General features: G+C 47.1%; 1 protein-coding gene across 1 annotated transcript; it reads right to left on the reverse strand.

The window, feature by feature from the left end:
• Positions 1 to 976: 976 nt before the first annotated feature.
• On the reverse strand, positions 977 to 1,461 carry LOC130882095 (40S ribosomal protein S20-like). The gene has a single exon (XM_057782006.1). The coding sequence runs from the start codon at positions 1,356 to 1,358 to the stop codon at positions 999 to 1,001; it is 360 nt and encodes a 119-aa protein (XP_057637989.1). The 5' UTR covers positions 1,359 to 1,461; the 3' UTR covers positions 977 to 998.
• Between the last annotated feature and the right edge of the window lie 15,492 nt (positions 1,462 to 16,953).

Here is a 16,953-nt window from a genome sequence, read left to right on the forward strand (position 1 = left end):
GTGTGGTTACATCCATGTAGGACTCAGCTAAGCCCTTACACTCATGTGTGAGCCCTGTCATCTGTGTATGACGTAGTCACACCAACCCCCTGTGTGCATGCGCTAGGCAGGTTTTAAACGCGGGATGCACCATCTTTCACTCCTCCCCCCCCTCTGCACAGTGATTCCCCAGGCTTGTACATGCCCCCTCTAATAAACTCCTGAACAGGTTTGTTGTGTGTTTTGTGGTTCCTTCTCACTCGCGCCTGGTAATTTGACCAATAGCTTGGTTCAATCGTTTCTGTGGCTATCTTCATCATGGTTTTGACTCCTTTGCTCATATTATCATTCCTCCTTCTCTTTGATTGGTCTCCAGAAGCTCAGCCTGTGGAGGCCCGAAAATGTGAGCCTATTTCCATGTTGACCAAAGGTCAAAGAGTGGTAACTTACCTCTATTCCCGCAAGGTTATTGTGTGTCTACCTCAAACAAAGGTCCCACCTAGATGTAGGTCAGAGAGTTCTGCTCTCTCAAGGTTATTGTCAACAGGTGTGACTAATAGCCAGACCTTGTGCTCCAGAAATAGAAAAGTAGATATGTTCCTACCTCAAACAAAAGTCTAAGTATCCAACTAAGGTTCCAGCTTCCTTAAGGAGACAACACTGGATTCCACACAGGGAGTGGTTTGCCTACAGAATGTTTTGGTCTACGGTGTGAGTATGACTTGTTTTGTTCTAGCAACAGAATGTTTAATTATGGATGTAGCCCACGACCTTCAACTGAGCTGTTCATTTCCTTGTATTATGTTAATGCAGGTTTTTTTTTTTTTTTTTTTTTTTTGTCTTACTCCTACATTTTGGGGTCAGGGTTATTTTAAGCAATTGGAAATTAAACACAGGAGAATTTCAGTACGCACTGGAATTCCCCCCCATACTATCCTATGTTTCTGTGTTTTATTATTTTCATTTGCATCTTTATATTTTTTTTTTAACCGATTAAGTCAATTTATTAAACAGTTGACTTAGGCATCTGCAATGGTGACTTCAATCTCCACGCCCAGCTCAATACTGATGGACGTAATCTGTTTAACTATCTCGGAGGGGCTGTGCAAGTCAATGAGGCGCTTGTGGATTCTCATTTGGAAACGATCCCACGTCTTGGAGCCTTCCCCACAAGGTGTTTTTCTCGTAGTGATCCTCAGGGTCTTGGTGGGCATGCGCACGGGCCCCTTCACTTTCAGGTTCTTCTCCTTGGCTCCTCTGATCAGGTCGGCACACACCTTCTCCAGCGACTTCACGTTGCCGCTGGTGAGCGTGATCCGGATGCGGTGGATTGCCACCTCGGGCTCCACGGGCGTCTTCCCGGTGTCTTTGAAAGCCATGGCTGCGGTGCGGGCTTCCTGACCGACTTGTTCCTCGGCGGGGAACGAACAGCCGTGAGTCAGGACCGGAGCAGGCCGAGCGGAGCTCCGCGGCGCACAACACCACGCCTCAGAAAGGCGCATCTTTATATTCTTTACTATATTTCTAAATCCCCACACCCCTACTCTGGCGAGAGGTATTTTAGCCGAGGCTGGTCCCCGACACCAGCCCAGTGCCTAGTTGTGAATCTCTACATCTGCTTCCATCATTTGCTGGATAAAAATTCTATGATGACAATTAAGGTAGTCTAAGATGAATTTCCAAAGTTGTTTTGCATTTCTCTGATGACTAAGGATGGTGAACATTTCTTTACGTACTTCTCAGTCATTTTTATTTCTTCTTTTGAGAATTCTGTTTGGATCTGTATCCCATTTTTTAACTGGGTTGTTTGTTTTCTCGATACCCAGTTTTTTGAGTTCTTTATGTTTCTATATATCAGCCCTCTATGGTATGTGCAGTTGCTATTTTGTCTGAATGATGGTGTCCTTTGCCATACGGAATCTTCTCATGAGGTCCCTCTTATGCTTTGTTGTTCTTAGTGCCTGTGCTAATGGCACTCTGTTCAGAAAGTCTTTCCCAGTGCCAATGAGTTCAAGGTTGCTCCCCTACCCTCTCTTCTATCAGGTTCAGCGTATCTGGTTTTATGTTGAGGCCTTTGATCCACATGGAGTTGAGTTTTGTGCAGGGTGATAAGTATGGATCTGTATTGATTCTTCTACTTGTAGACATCCAGTTTGACAGGCACCATTCATTGAAGAAGCTGTCTTTTTTTTTTCTAATGTGTTGTTTGATCCATGGGGATAGATGTTCTTCCAGAAAGAGATGACAGAGAAAGAGGGACAAAGACAGGAGATGGGGAAGAGGAGCCTGTAGCTAAATGATCATATAGGGAAGGCATAGATAGGGTAGGAAGGTGAAGCTGCTGGAGAGGGCAGGAACCAGGGTTGGAACCCTGCAAAAAACAGGTCAGAGCTAAGAACTTGCTTCACGTGTACATATGGCTTCATGACACTAGATGGCGCTGCACACCAGCTCATTAGTAATAGTCACTCCCACTGGTTTGCTTTTCAAAAGTCAAGTGGAGTCCCGGTGAACTGGGCTCCGGGCCAAGGCTTCGCAGCAGGGGAGAAACTGCTGGAGGGCTATGAGCGGCCTCGCCTTCACTTGCGAATTAAAGCAGAGATAGGCTGGGGCTTTCATTCTCTGCTCTCAAAGGATCTAGACCTGTGGTTCTCAACCTTGTGGTGACCCCCAACCATAAAATTACTTTCAATGCTACTTCATAATCGTAATTTTGCTACTGTTATGAATCGTAACATAAATATCTAATATGCAGGGTATCTGATATGCAACCGGTGTGGAAGGGTCGTTTGGCACCCAAGGGGTCGCGACCCACAGGTTGAGTAAAGCCAGATAAAAGGCTAACAGAATCCTGAGTTAGGAGGCAGCCTGAAGGACAGTGAGGCCCAGTGTTGTCCAAGGTGAAGTCAAATCCCTTGTCTCCACCAGCACCTCCCCGCCACACTTGCTCCCACCAGCACCTCCCTGCCTCGCTTAGCTTCACCAGTACCTCTCTGCTTCACTTAGCTTCACCAGCACCTCCCCCACACTTAGCTCCCGGGCCCTCACAGCTTCTTCCATCCTCAGTCACATACTGATTTTTAAGTATGAATTAAGGGACTCCCCGTTAATATTCCCTGGGGACTTCCGCTGCCCTTTACCCTGACATTGATCTTAGGTTGGCCTGAGAAGTTTCAGCCCTCACCGAGGTCATACGCAGCCTGCACTTGCTTTAGTTTCGGTGAAATCGTGAGAGCTGCCATGCTATGCTATGCGTGGATCAAGTATATCCGGTTATGAGTTGTCAGGCTGCACCTGAGGTTCCGTTTCCTCTTCTCAGCATGAGAAGCCCACTCTGCATGAACTTACTTCCAGCCTTCTGCTTCCTACTGACCACCCCGTGGCCTCAGCTCAGACTTGCTGGACGTGGGATTTTGTCCCATGGTTAATGACCTCCAGCAGCCATAAGACCTGATCCTGGGTCCAAAAGTTTGTATTAAGAGAAAAAAAAAAATGAGGGGTAGGGAAAGGGCCCAGCTGGCAAAGCGTTGCTGTGCTAGCGTGAGGCTGGGAGTTCAGATCCCAGAACCAATGGGATGCCGGATGTGGGGTCCCAGTGCTGGGAAGCAGACAGGGGTCCCCAGAGCAAGCTGGCAAGCTGGACTAACCAGTATTGGTGAGTTCTGGGGTTAACTGAGAGATCCCGCCTCAATGGCTAAGGTAGAAAGAGATCAAGGAAGAATCTTGATATCAATCTTGGGTGTGCATGTGCATGCGTACACACATGTACCAGCACACACGTGCACTCAGACACCTGTGAACACCCCCCCCCATACACACACACCCAACACCCACACACACCAGTCTGCCTTAATGTTGCATACCTCAACTTTACATGTGAGAGAGACAGGAAAGAAAAAACAAGGCAGGCACTGGGCACTGCAGAGCCAGGCCGTTTGTCTTCTGAGGTCAGAGTTCCTGTGGGTGGTCCAGCTTTACCGCCTGCATGGAATTTTCCCAGATGCCAATGCTCTCATTACCTACCTTTAATTCATTACGACCCTTCCCCCCTTGCAATGGAAACTCTGTCCAGTGAACTGTGTTTTTGCAGCCTGTCACAGGGACTTGGCTCTCAGAGGAGACTGATGGTGGTCATTTGGCAGAGCAGGGCAGAAGCCCAGGGCGGTATCTTTGAGAGCCCTATGGGCACTGGATACAGCCAGTCTGTCTGGAACTGTGGGTAGAGCCCCAGGTGTTTTGTTTGCACAAACGGCATTAACAATGGAAAGGCCAGTCAGGAGAGACAGCCAGAGACATAGAAGAGATGATCCAGCAGAGGGGCCTCCACCCAGTGTTATGTCCACCGTCCAAGTCTGTGAAAATCAAGCCATCATCAGTGCAATTTCGGTTCCCGGTTTTGGAAAACACGGGTGCATTTTCCATGGGCAGCTCACATAGGGCTTGTATTCTGCCTCTGCCAGAGCAATGCCAACCGGAGGGAAATGGACTCTTGGGTCAGATGGGCATGGAAGGCCCTGGAAGCCACTGAAATGGCAATTCTGTGGATACACTGACTTCGCACTGTTTCTTCTGAGACTAATATTTTAACAATATTTTTCTCTTCGCTCACAGTCAGTTCCATCCATGCGTTTCTGGTGTGTGGTGGCGGGTACAGCTTTGGACTCCCGGGACAGAGGGTCGTTCCACTAAGGACGTTACCGATTATTTCCTTAGAGACCCCAAAAATAAATTTTAAAAATTCCAAATAAGTATGTCTTCTAACTCACACTGAAGTGACGGACACTTAGAATCTGTCACCTTTTTACAGTGTTTAAGACTGGACAACAAAGGACAGCTCTCTGTCTGCAGGAAGCTGGGACACGGACAGACAGAACAGGGCTGGGATTTCAGCTGCCTGGGAACCACAGCTCAATCTTCCTGAAGAGGGTGGGTGAACCCAGGAGCAGGGGTGGGGTGGGGGCGGGGGACCTGAGGGTGGGGAGCGAACCCAGGAGCGGGGGAGGGGGGAACCTGAGGGTGGGAGCTAACCCAGGAGCGGGGGGGGGGGGGGGGGGGGGGGCGGGGGACCTGAGGGTGGGAGCGAACCCAGGAGCGGGGGGGGGGGGGGGGGGGGGGCGGGGGATCTGAGGGTGGGGAGCGAACCCAGGAGCAGGGGGTGGGGGTGGGGAGCGGCGGCAGCGGGGGGGGGGGGGGGACGGAGAATCTGAGGGTGGGGAGCGAAAGCAGGAGCGGGGGCGGGGTGGAAGCAGCAGATCTGAGGGTGGAGAGTCAACCCAGGAGGGGGGTGGGGTGAGGGCGGGGTCTGAACCTGGGGAGAGTCCCGCAGACAGTTTGAAGCATTTAGAAACTGAGATGGCCCAAGAGCAGCGAACCACGGAAAGTGACTCTGGGGATAACCTAAAAATAACAAAGCAGATACACTAATGAGTATGGTGTCATGTTGTCCAAAGGCACCACTGGGACATCCGATCAGCTCACGGATGGACAGACAAGCCACGCCAGGCTCCTCTGCACAGACTTAGAAGGTTTGTGAAGTTGGAAGTCTGTCAGATGCTTCCTCCGTCTTGTCAGCCTCCCTGTGATGAACCGTGGCCCCACCAGTAGAGCAGGGAGTTAGCCTAGCCGGATGCCCTGAGGTTCTGACCCTCTTGACCTCCCTTCAGCTCACCTCTTGAGATCACAGAATACAGAATGTTCTCCAGTGGACGATACGTGATATACATTGGTCACAGGCAGAAGTGGGGAAGGAAAAGCCATTGATAGGATATTCGATCTAACAAAAACTCTTCTGTGTTGAGTCCAAACTCTTGGTGTAGGTTTCAATCTTTAATCTTGATTATTGGCTCTCTCTCTCTCTTGCACGTGTGTGTGTGTGTGTGTGTGTGTGTGTGTGTGTGTTATGGTTTTGGTCCCTGGTCCCTTTAAGATACAAGCCACGCCCACTCCCTCCCCCATCTGCTGAGGCAGGCTAATCTTCAGCTTCCTGCCTGAGCTAGCTCTCTTTTCCATCTTCTCGGAGAGGCAGCCTTGTATCTGCCTCTCTCCCCACTTCTCTGCTTCCCCCCTTCTCTCCTCTTCTTTTCTCTTCTCTTCTCTTCTCTCTCTCCCCCTTCTCCCTTCCCCCTTCATGACCCCCTGAATAAATATTCAACCTCACTCTGCAAGTCGTGTCTATCCATGTTTCTGTCTTCTGCCCGCCTGCCATGTGTCTCCCCCTACCTGGGAACAGCCACTGCTCAGAGACCAGCAGCCATCTCTGCCTGGGACTGGCTGCTCTCAGGGCCCGCTGCCTGCCGCCACATGGCCCACCACCACAGCTCTGGGACTGGCAGTGGTCTCTGCCTGGGACTGGCTGCTCCCAGGGCCCGCTGTTTGCCGCCACATGGCCCGCTACCACCATTTGGGACCTACAGCATTTCTGCTGCCTACTGCTGCAGGGATCTTGCAGCATTTTTTTAAAAAATTATAAAAATGTGTATGTGTGTGTGGTGTTTCCCTGCATGTGGACTGGTGAAAGATAAAGATAAACTATGAACTGTGCCTCCCCCAAATGTGTTGAGATAATTTCAATTGTGATGGTAATGGTGTTGGGGTAGGTGGCATCTGAAGGTGTTAGGGGAAGGAGTATTTGGGTATTGAAGCAACATTGTCCTCCTTCATTTCTGATGCTGGGATGAAATAGCCTGACCAAAAGCACCGTAGCAGGGAAGGCTGAAGGAGCCTCTTGCTCTTCCAGAGACTGGAGTGCCGTTCCCAGGGCCATTGTTGGACTGTTCACAGCTCCAGGGGATCCAACGCCTTCCTCTGGCCTCTGTGGGGACCTCCAATCATCTTCACTTACCCTCTCCCCCCGCACACACACCCATACACATAACTAAAAAATAAAATAAACTGGGCGGTTGTGGCACACTCCTTTAATCCCAGCACTTGGGAGACAGAGGCAGGCAGATCTCTGTGAGTTCAACGCCAACCTGGTCTACAAAGCAAGTTCCAGGACAGCTAGGGAAACAGAGAAACCCTGTCTTGAAAAATAAACTAAAATAAAAAAGTGACATGTCCCCTCCCCCACCACACAAATACACCCACAGGAAGGTAGACAGCGCGTCCTGAGACTCTCTTCCCGGTGACTCCAGGCTGTGTCAAGCTGACAATTAGAGCTGCCAATCACACCATCTAAGAACCAGGAAGCCTGCTATCTGCCCCCTGCCTTCAGACTCTTCCGTGTGTGAGCCCACAATAGTCTACTTTGCCACAGTGAACCCAGCAGACTAGGAGCGTGTCCGTGCGGGTGTTAACTGCACCTTGCCGTTTATTGAGCCGCACACTGGAGGAGCAGGAAAGAGCTGTGTCCTCCATTACTGTAAAGAGACAACTGCCTGACTTAAAATGACAAACCTGTCCTAAATACTCCCAAGCTTAATCAAGTAAACAAGGAATGCTCCCCATATAGGTAGACAGATGTGTGTTACATCTGAGTTATAAATTTTGGTTTCTAAATCTGCTTTAAGAAGTTCATTACAGGGGCTGGAGAGATGGCTCAGAGGTTAAGAGCATTGCCTGCTCTTCCAAAGGTCCTGAGTTCAATTCCCAGCAACCACATGGTGGCTCACAACCATCTGTAATGGGGTCTGGTGCCCTCTTCTGGCCTGCAGGCATACACACAGACAGAATATTGTATACATCATAAATAAATAAATAAATAAATAAATAAATATTAAAAAAAAAAAAAAGAAGTTCATTACAGCCAGGTAGTGAGAGGCAGAGGCATGCCATCTCTAATGCCATCTCTAAGTTCGAGGCCAGCCTGGTCTACAGAGTGAGTTCTGGGAAAGCCAGGCTGGTTACACAGAAAAACCCTGTCTTGACAAACCAAAACCCAAAAACAAAACACACACGCGCACACACGCACGCGCGCGCAGCGCGCGCGCGCACACACACACACACACACACACACGAAGGAAGGAAGGAAGGAAGCTCATCACAACTGCCTGGAATAGGAAACAGCTTCCAGCCCAGGAAGCTGGCTTTGTTTCTATTGCTGTAGTAAATACCCCGGGCATCCCAGGTCACACAGTCCACATCAGGGAAGTCAATGCCTACAAGAACTGTCAGGCTCTGAAAAGCCAGGTGCATAACCTGCTTTGCAAACTTAAGCAATAATGTTTCCCCAAAATGTACGGCTGTGTGTTCAGCTTTGAAACAAGTCGATTGAGCTTTAACGTCTTCTTCTAATACATTACCAGGACAATTATAGATGAAAAATGTGTGCACATTGTTTGTAGAGCATAAGAGTCCCCGTGAGCTAGGATTCTAGGCAGGCACTCTCCATCGTGTATGATCTTAGACTGTTATTGCCCATCTTTAAATTCCACCAAAAATGTGGAGCCAAGTACTGGGGCTGGGATGCAGCTCAGATGGAAGGTGTGCTTGTCTAACATTCATGACCCCAGCACCCCAGAAGTCAGGGGTGGTGCACACCTGCCGTCCTAGCATTTGGGAGCCGGGTGTAGGAGCTTCAGAAGTTCAAGATCATCCTTGGCTACGTAGAGGCCAGCCTGGGCTACATGAGACCAGGTCCCGAATGCCTGAAATAAGCAAGGGAATAAAGAGTCAGCGAAGAGTGGGTGGCTTAATTACAGATGACCACAGGGAGTCTCAGCTCCTCACAGGGACAGCCGGTCTCTTCCCACTCCAAATGCTCAGCCTAAATAAATACCTTTTTTGCTTCTGTTTGCGGCACAAGCACACACAGCACACACGTGGAAGCCAGAGGACAACTTGCAGGAGTAGATTCTGCGCTTTTGCCATTTGAGATTCGAGAATCAAAATCAGGCCTGATAGGATCTCTTGCACTGAGTAACGGGCAGTGTGAAGCTGCCTTTTCATTGGCCACTGTCCTTACTCAGCCTTAACGGCCACCCCCTGCACACAGCGATTTCGCCTATTGGTCTGGTCATATGACAGTTTGTTCGTTCAGGATGCCTCCTTCACACTCAGGAAGCTAATATTTTAAATGGACTTGTCATTAATGCCTATTTTATTGGAACTGAGTTTCTTCAATACGCTGAACACAACCCAGATAACAAGACTAAGTAGCAATAGATTGCTGGTTTGGGACATCCTGGGTTTTAGTGTACAGTAGGTCTCCCCATACAGAATTCTACTTTCTGTGGTTTTCAGAGCCCTGTGGATGACTATGGGAAGAAAGTATTAAGTAGAAAATTCCAGAAAATAAATAATTCATATTTTAAGTAATTTTGTATTGTATTACTATAATTGCTCTATTTTATTATTAATTGTAGTTAATCTTTTTTAAAAACAGTTATTTGTATTTTATGTTAATGGGTGTTTTGCCTGCATGTTTGTTAAGTGCACCACCCCATCTTCCAACAGCTGCACCACAGCCCCCACCCATCTCCCAACAGCTGCACCACAGCCCCCACCCATCTCCCAACAGCTGCACCACAGCCTCCACCCATCTTCAGGCATTCATCCCAAGGTTCTTGGATAGTACTGAACCTTAGCTGTGGAGGCCCCCAAAAAGTAAGCCTATTTCCATGTTGACCAAAGGTCAGAGGGTTGGAACTTACCTCTATTCCTCCAGGGTTATTGTGTTTCTACCTTAAACAAAGGTCCCACCTAGATTCAGATCAGAGAGTTCTGTTCTCAAGGTTATTGTCAACAGATGTGGCTAATAGCCAGACCTTGTATTTCAGGAATGGTGAAGCAGATATGTTTCTACCTCAAACAAAAGTCTAAGGATCAAACTGAGGTTCCTTTAAGGAGATAATGTTGGATTCCACCCAGGAGTAGTTTGCCTACAGAATGCTTTGGTCTAGGGTGTGAGTGTGACTTGGTGACTTGTTTTGTCCTAGCAACAGAATGTTTAACTATGGCTGTAGCCTGCTACCTTCAACTGGTCTATTCATTTCCTTGTATCATGTTAATGTAGTTTTTTAAAATCTTACTCCAACCTCTTGGGGTTGGGGTATTTTAAACAGTTGGAAATTAAATGCGGGTGATTTCAGTATTCACTGGCAGTCCCTCTAAATACTATTCTATGTTTCTCTGTTTTATTATTTTATTTGCATCTTCATATTCTTTACTAATATTTCTAAGTCCCCACACTCATATCCTGGGTGTAATGGTCTGTCCTGTCCCTTTAAGAGACAAGCCCCTCCCACTCCCCTCCCTGTTCACCGCTGAGGCAGCCAGATCTTCCTCTTCCAGTCTGAGCCCTTTCCTTTCCATTTCTCTCCCAAAGAGGTAGCTGCTGCCATGGCTCCTCTCCTTTCCTCCCTTCCCCCATCTCTGTTTCTTTCCTCGTCCCTCTTCTCCCTCTCCCCTTCCATAACCCACTAAATAAATTTCCAACCTCACTCTGCATGGTGTTCCTCCCTGCCTGGGATGGCTGCCTTTGTGACCTGCAGCATAGTCTCATGGCCCGCTGCCCACTGCTGCCACTCGGGGACCTGTAGCACTTTATTTAAACCATTACATTGGTGCTTGTGACCCGGCCAGGCTCTCCATGTTCCCTCTCACGGGCAGGCTGGCTGAGGATGCGTGGAACCCTGGGCTCTGGAACCAGGTTTCTTTACAACAGCTCTGCATTCTATCTGCCTGAACACCAACCTCTATGTGCACCAGCAGCTTCGGTGGTGAGTTTTCCCCTTCCAGTCCCAAAACACAGCCTTCACGGCTACAGCTGAGTCCTTTACTGATATTCATCTCTGATTACTTTCCATAGCGAAAAATGTGACCAGACAGCCCAGGTTTGGTTCTCCTGCACTAGCATTGCACACACTGTGTGGTGCATTTGATTTGGGGGCCCAGAGTCCCTCAGATTTTTCTTTCTCCTTTCTTTTTCTTTTCTTTTGGACCACTAGTAAGTGGTCCCTGCTGTGAGAGACTGCTTGGAGGGCCTCCAGCCTCTCTGGCTTCAGAGTCATGCAGAACGGAGCCAGTCAGGCTTTAACACCCTGCCTGTAGAGCAAGGACGCTCTTCTACAGGCCCTGTGGTGTTCACCACCGTCTCACACCCCGCCTATAGAAAGAGGACACTTTTCTATAGGCCCTGTGGTGTTTTTCATGGGTTTTCACATTTCCAGCTGTGGTATAAACCCTCAAACTCTGCTCTGCCAGTGTCCTGCCGGCTCTGCTTTTCCTCAGACTGTCCCTGTCACCACTGCCGCTGGTGCTGTGGATTGGTTGGATCCACGAAGCAGCTGTTTTCAATTACAGCCTTTGCTTCCCACCATGGTTTGTAGCATGGCTGCTCGGCAACAGGGCAGATCACCCCTCTAGGTAAAACTCCCGCCGCTCAAAAAATGTGGCTTCTCCATACAACATGTGGCCACCACCATTTTGACTGAGGTCAGGTGACTTCACCAACATCTTAACTGAGAGCCAGATCAGGTGACCAAGTTCCACCATCTTTACTGAGCTATTCCCTGCCTGGCTCCCCAGTGTTAACTTTGTTACATGGGTGACGTTACTGCTATCTTAACTGAGGTTAGGTGACTTAACTGCCATCTTAATTGAGAGCCAGATCAGGTGATCAAGTCCTCTGGTGCTGACTCTGTTGCATGTGTGCTTTCTGCAGTGGCATGCCTTTGGTAGGACCCACCAAGAGCATCCACTTTGCCTAATTCCTGTTCACAGTGTGTGTGTGTGTGTGTGCATGTAACTTAAATACACCTATGTTTACTGCTAAATGTTATAATTGTCATTCATTGTATCTCATTCCAGACTACAAAGCAATAAGTCTCATGCTTAAAACTGGTATGTACTTTTAAGTCTCTTACCAAAAATACTATATATATAATCCAACCCTGATTTAAAATATATTAAGCTGTTCTTAACTCTTGTCAGTTCTGCCATTAACCATCTATTGCAAGCAGTTTTTTCTTCTTTCTGTTTTTTTTATGAGTGTAAATCTTACCTGCTAAGTTGAGAGTCAGGACAGTCAAGCTCTGACCCTGCTCTCCAGGCAGATTCTGTACTGTAGTTATACCTAATAAACAGCCCTCAACTGCTCAGAGATCTGGGGAATATGGAATTTAAATGCTTAATTATTTAAAAAAAAAACTTTTCATAACAAAAAGAGACAGGTTGGCTCCTAGCAGCAGCACTCTACTTCCTCCAAAGAAGACAGAAGACAAATGGGCACAGAACACCATCCATCCACACTTCGTTTCAACTGCCAAGAGCTGATCACTGGGAAAAACTGCCTTTCATCTAAACTGAATATCACCAGACAGTAAACAGAATTTCTGGAATCGACAGCCCAGTTCTCTCTCTCTCTCTCTCTCTCTCTCTCTCGATCAGGATGTAGCTCTCGGCTACTTCTCTCACACCAGCCTGCCATGCCAACAACTATGCTTCTTACCACGATGATAATGGACTAAGCCTCTGGAACTGCCAGCAAGGCCCCAGGTAAATGCTTTCCTCTATAAGAATTACTGTGCTCACTGTGTCTCTTTACAGCAAGAGAATATGACAGTGGCCAAAAGCTACTTGAGGAAGAGGGAGTTCATTTTCGGCTTATGTTTTCAGAGGGCTGCAGTCTGTAATGGCAGGAGGCACGGCATGCTGGAAGGAGCAGGGAGCAGCCTGATCACATTTTCATCAACACACGGTGTCAGGAGGACAAGACTATAATCCATCAAGGCCCACCTCGTGATTTACTTGCCCAGCAAGGCTGAACGTCTTAAAGGTTCCATTACCTCCCCACACAGCAATCTGAACTGGGGACCAAGTGCTCACACACATGAGCGTGTGGGAGACATTTCACGTTTAAACCAGCACACTTGACATCTTACTTCTAGGCAGAAGAAAATCTATAATCTTGTCTTCCTTCATGTGGTACTGAACACAGCCCACTGAAAAATTAACTAATTTATTTATAGACAGGATGTCGTATATCCTGGACTGGTTGTAACTTGCTATGTAATCAAAGATGACCTTGAAATCCTGAGCATCTAGCCCAGTGGTTCTCAATCTGTAGGTCATGACCCCTTTGGGGGTGGAATGACCCTTTCACAGAGGTCACATGTCAGATATCCTGAATGCCAGATATTAACATTATGATTCATAACAGTAGCAAAATTTCAGTTATGAAGTAGCAATGAAAATACGATTAGGGGTCAGCACAACATGAGGAGCTGTATTAAAGGATCACGGTGTCAGGAAGGTTGAGAACCACTGCCCTAGCCTCTACCTCAAGTGGGATTAGAAGCCACTATGCCCAGTTTATGTTAGGGGTTGGACCCAGGATTTCGTGCATGCGAGGCAACTGAGTGACATCTCCAGGCCCAAATCTGCTTTTTAGAAAAGTAGCTAAAAGCCCATTGCTTAGTCTTTGTATCACATTATACTAAATAATGAGGATTATTTTTCTCAGTAGGTTGCAATTTCTTCCTTCCCTTTTTCCTATTTTTCTTTCTTTTCTATCTTCCTTCCTTCCTTCCTTCCTTCCTTCCTTCCTTCCTTCCTTCCTTCCTTCCTTCTTTCCTTCCTTCCTTTTTGGTTTTTCGAGACAGGGTTTCTCTGTGTAGCACTGGCCATCCTGGAACTCACTTTGTAGACCACTCTCAGAGATCCGCCTGCCTCTGCCTCTGAGTACTAGCATTAAAGGTGTGCACCACCACAGCCTGAGATTGCAATTTCTTAATATTGGGAATTAGTAACAATCTTACTCAGACAATGCAAATCAAACAGTTAAGCCTGCACTTTGCCTGGGGAGAACATGGCCAAAACCACCTGTGCGTGCATGCTTAATGACTAGTCCTTTTTCCTGGCTTTGCTTAGTCTTCCATTGAGTGTTAGTTGCAGGTCTGGGTTATTTCTAGCCATATAAGTTCGTTGCTTCAAGTACACAAATTTATGCTCTGTAAAGTGACCTTGGATGGCATAACAGGAATTAATAAACAATCAGAAGGCTGGATAATGATGTCTCATCTTCCAGAGGAAAGGGCACCTGTATGTGTTCACACCCCGAATGCACCTGTCTTCTGTAAGTTGCCTTGGTCACAGTGTTTCGATTTTAATTAAATCAGGTGGGGAGATTGCAGGGGCTTATTGGCCTGCTTGGCAAGTCTCAAAAATTAGAAGGCACATAGCAAGTGCCTGAGGAAACACTCTGAGGCTGGCTTCTGACCTTCTGACCTCCTCACGCACCTACACGCACACTCGCACACCAGCACATATGCACGCACGTATGCACAACGCTGATTAAACGTTCTTGAAGACGCTTTCACAACACCTGTGAACTGGCAGACTCCACCAAGCCTCATTACTTACCTAGGGCATTTGCTGACTGTCTGTGAGGAGCAGAGACAAAACAGATGTAAAAGGGAAAATGGGGAGGGTGGGTGGTGACAAGATGAGATCTGAAAGTTAATGGAAGCTCTAACCTTTGGATATAAAAATATCCCCTTCCCAGGCTCATGCGAGTGAACACATGGTCCCCAGCTGGTGGCACCATTTTGTGGATCATGGAACCCCTGCGAAGTAAGGCCTAGCTGGTGGACTTAGGCTACTAGGGTCAGATCTTGATGATTATAGACAAGCCCTGCTTCTTAGTCCTCTGGCCTTCCTGATCTGTGAAGAGGTTGCCCTGCAAGCTCCCATTACCAGACAGCTGCTCCAGATGCCATGACCTCCCTGCCATGATGGCTGTGCCTCACCAACCGAGAGCTGGAATGAACCTCACTTACCTTAGGTTGCTTCTGTCAGATGCTGTGCCACAGTTGAGAGAGGTAAATGATGTACTGTCAGGTGCAGGCTTGCCTGTCCCTAGGTCTCCGCCACTTTAACAAAGTTGCCTCAGCAAGTTCCAAGCCTCCTTTAGGTAACAAGTTGCTCTGGCTACCTCCCAGAACTTAAAGACTTCTTCCTGAAGACATCACAGGCTTCTACCACAGGACGGGGAGGAAGCAAGTGGATGCTGACCCGGACGCCTCCTCTTTGAAGGAAGTGCTATCTAAGCTAAGGGAGGAAGTTAACAGTCCTGTCCACCTGGAAAGCTGAAGAACCGTGGCAACCATCTTTAATCCCAGCACTTTGAAGGGAGACTGGCGGATCTCTGTGAGTTCGCGCCAGCCTGGTCTACAAGAGCTAGTTCCAGGAAAGGCCCCAAAGCTACAGAGAAACCCTGTCTCAAAAACAAAACAAAACAAAAAAAGAATGATAGGTTAATAGTCACTCGTGTTTGTCATACTTATGTTAGTCAGGTTCTCCATATGCACAAGGATGTACTCTGCATAGACAGGTGATCTTCAAACACTTCAAAGACCTACAGACTATCACATTGAAATGTTTTAATAATTTAGAATTCTATTAATGTGAGACATGACTGCTTCTGGCAGTACCAATCTACTCCCATGAGAAAGATGATCACTGCAGACACTCCATATGGAGCTTGTTTTCTTCTTGGCAAAACTGGCATATCAGGCAAAGAACTGCCCTTACTTTAACTGCTGATAGTAAGCACACTGTCCAATTTGGACAAGTAGGATTCAAAGAAGAGGCTGCTGAACCTTGCCAAGACAGGGTGGGACAATCCTTTGAATTTTTCCTGCTTCTGAAAATGGTCTGTCAAATATTCTAGGTCTACAGCCAAACTTGGTTGACCCAATGTTGGGTGACTGTCTAGGTAGCCAGCTGTTTCTGTCATTTCTTGCATTGTTTGGAAGTCATTTGCTTGCGCTTTGTGCTTACAATTCCTGCTTATTCAGGTAATATTATTTTCCTTCCTGAGTCTTTGATGGGGTTGAAGACTAGATGATAAGTTACTATCCTCTCTTACTTTAGCTAAGGCATATTAGGTACAAGACTTAGACCTTCAGAATAAGACAGCTATTAGAATAATCTCTGTTATTTGCCTATTACCTGTTGCCTGGGCATGTAGTATGTGTTTTTTTTTCCTTGTTGGTTGTAGTTCTATTTTTATATTATGTTATTACTCTTTCTCCTGGACAATACTTGACCATTGTTCTTATTGTATATAGTTTTGTATAGGTATAGAAGCTTCTTATTTAGACCAAAAGGGGAAGTGTTGTAGGGATTTATTCTGCCAGTAGCTTTGGGGTATCTGCTTAAAGGCATGGCTTCTTGCCTGTGGACATGATCTCTTAAAAGGGGAGAAAGGAGTACCATACTCTCTTGGATTGTGAAGACTTGAGTCAGGTGGTATGAAGCATGTGTGGCTGGTTCCCAGCTCCCTCAATCCCGTGAGCCTGTTCTCCCCAGCACTCCTCAATATATATATATATATCATTGTGGTTCTTGCTATAGGGTGGGGGCTGTGTGGTATTCAAGCTAGAATGTTTTTTAATAAGTTATAGAACTAGAAGTTTAGAAACATTGTCATATAAACAAATTATAGTAGGAGACTGTTCATTTGTTTCCTGGCCACCCAGACCTGAAATAATCACAAGGAAACTGTATGAGCTGCAACATTGCTTGGTCTATTAGCTCAGGCATTTTGTTAACTAACTCTTACATCTTAAATTAACACATTTCTATTATTTTGTATTTTACCACGAGGATAGTGGCTTACCGGTAAGGTTCTGGGGCCTCTGTCTCCTTCAGCAGCTATATGGTGTCTTCTTGACTCTACCATGCTATAGGCCAAAGCAGCTTCTTTTATTAACCAATGGTAGTAAAACATATTCACAGCATACAGAGGAAAATCCCACATCAGCAAATAGTATCTTCCAAAGTAGAAGCCAAAAGAGACAAAACCCCCAGAGAAATACTATTTTGCTTTGCAGTCCCTCCGAGCTGTAGCCTACAGCCCTAGAGATGGGTTTTGTGTTGATATGGCTTGTCCCCTTTCCCAATACTCAGAAGGGAGACAGGACAAGTGTTAGAATGCACTGGAGACAGGTTTCCTTGGGGCTGCAGGGCAGTGGCGTGAACTGAGGGAGACGCCAGGGAACATGGGCAGGGAAAGACTATAGAAAAAAGGCA

The sequence above is a fragment of the Chionomys nivalis genome, chromosome 1, assembly GCF_950005125.1.
Source record: "Chionomys nivalis chromosome 1, mChiNiv1.1, whole genome shotgun sequence".
Classification (NCBI taxonomy): Eukaryota; Metazoa; Chordata; class Mammalia; order Rodentia; family Cricetidae; genus Chionomys; species Chionomys nivalis.

Bases quoted from the DNA above. Each gene is read 5' to 3' on its own strand.
- LOC130882095 (XM_057782006.1), bottom strand. From the start codon at position 1,358: ATGGCTTTCAAAGACACCGGGAAGACGCCCGTGGAGCCCGAGGTGGCA.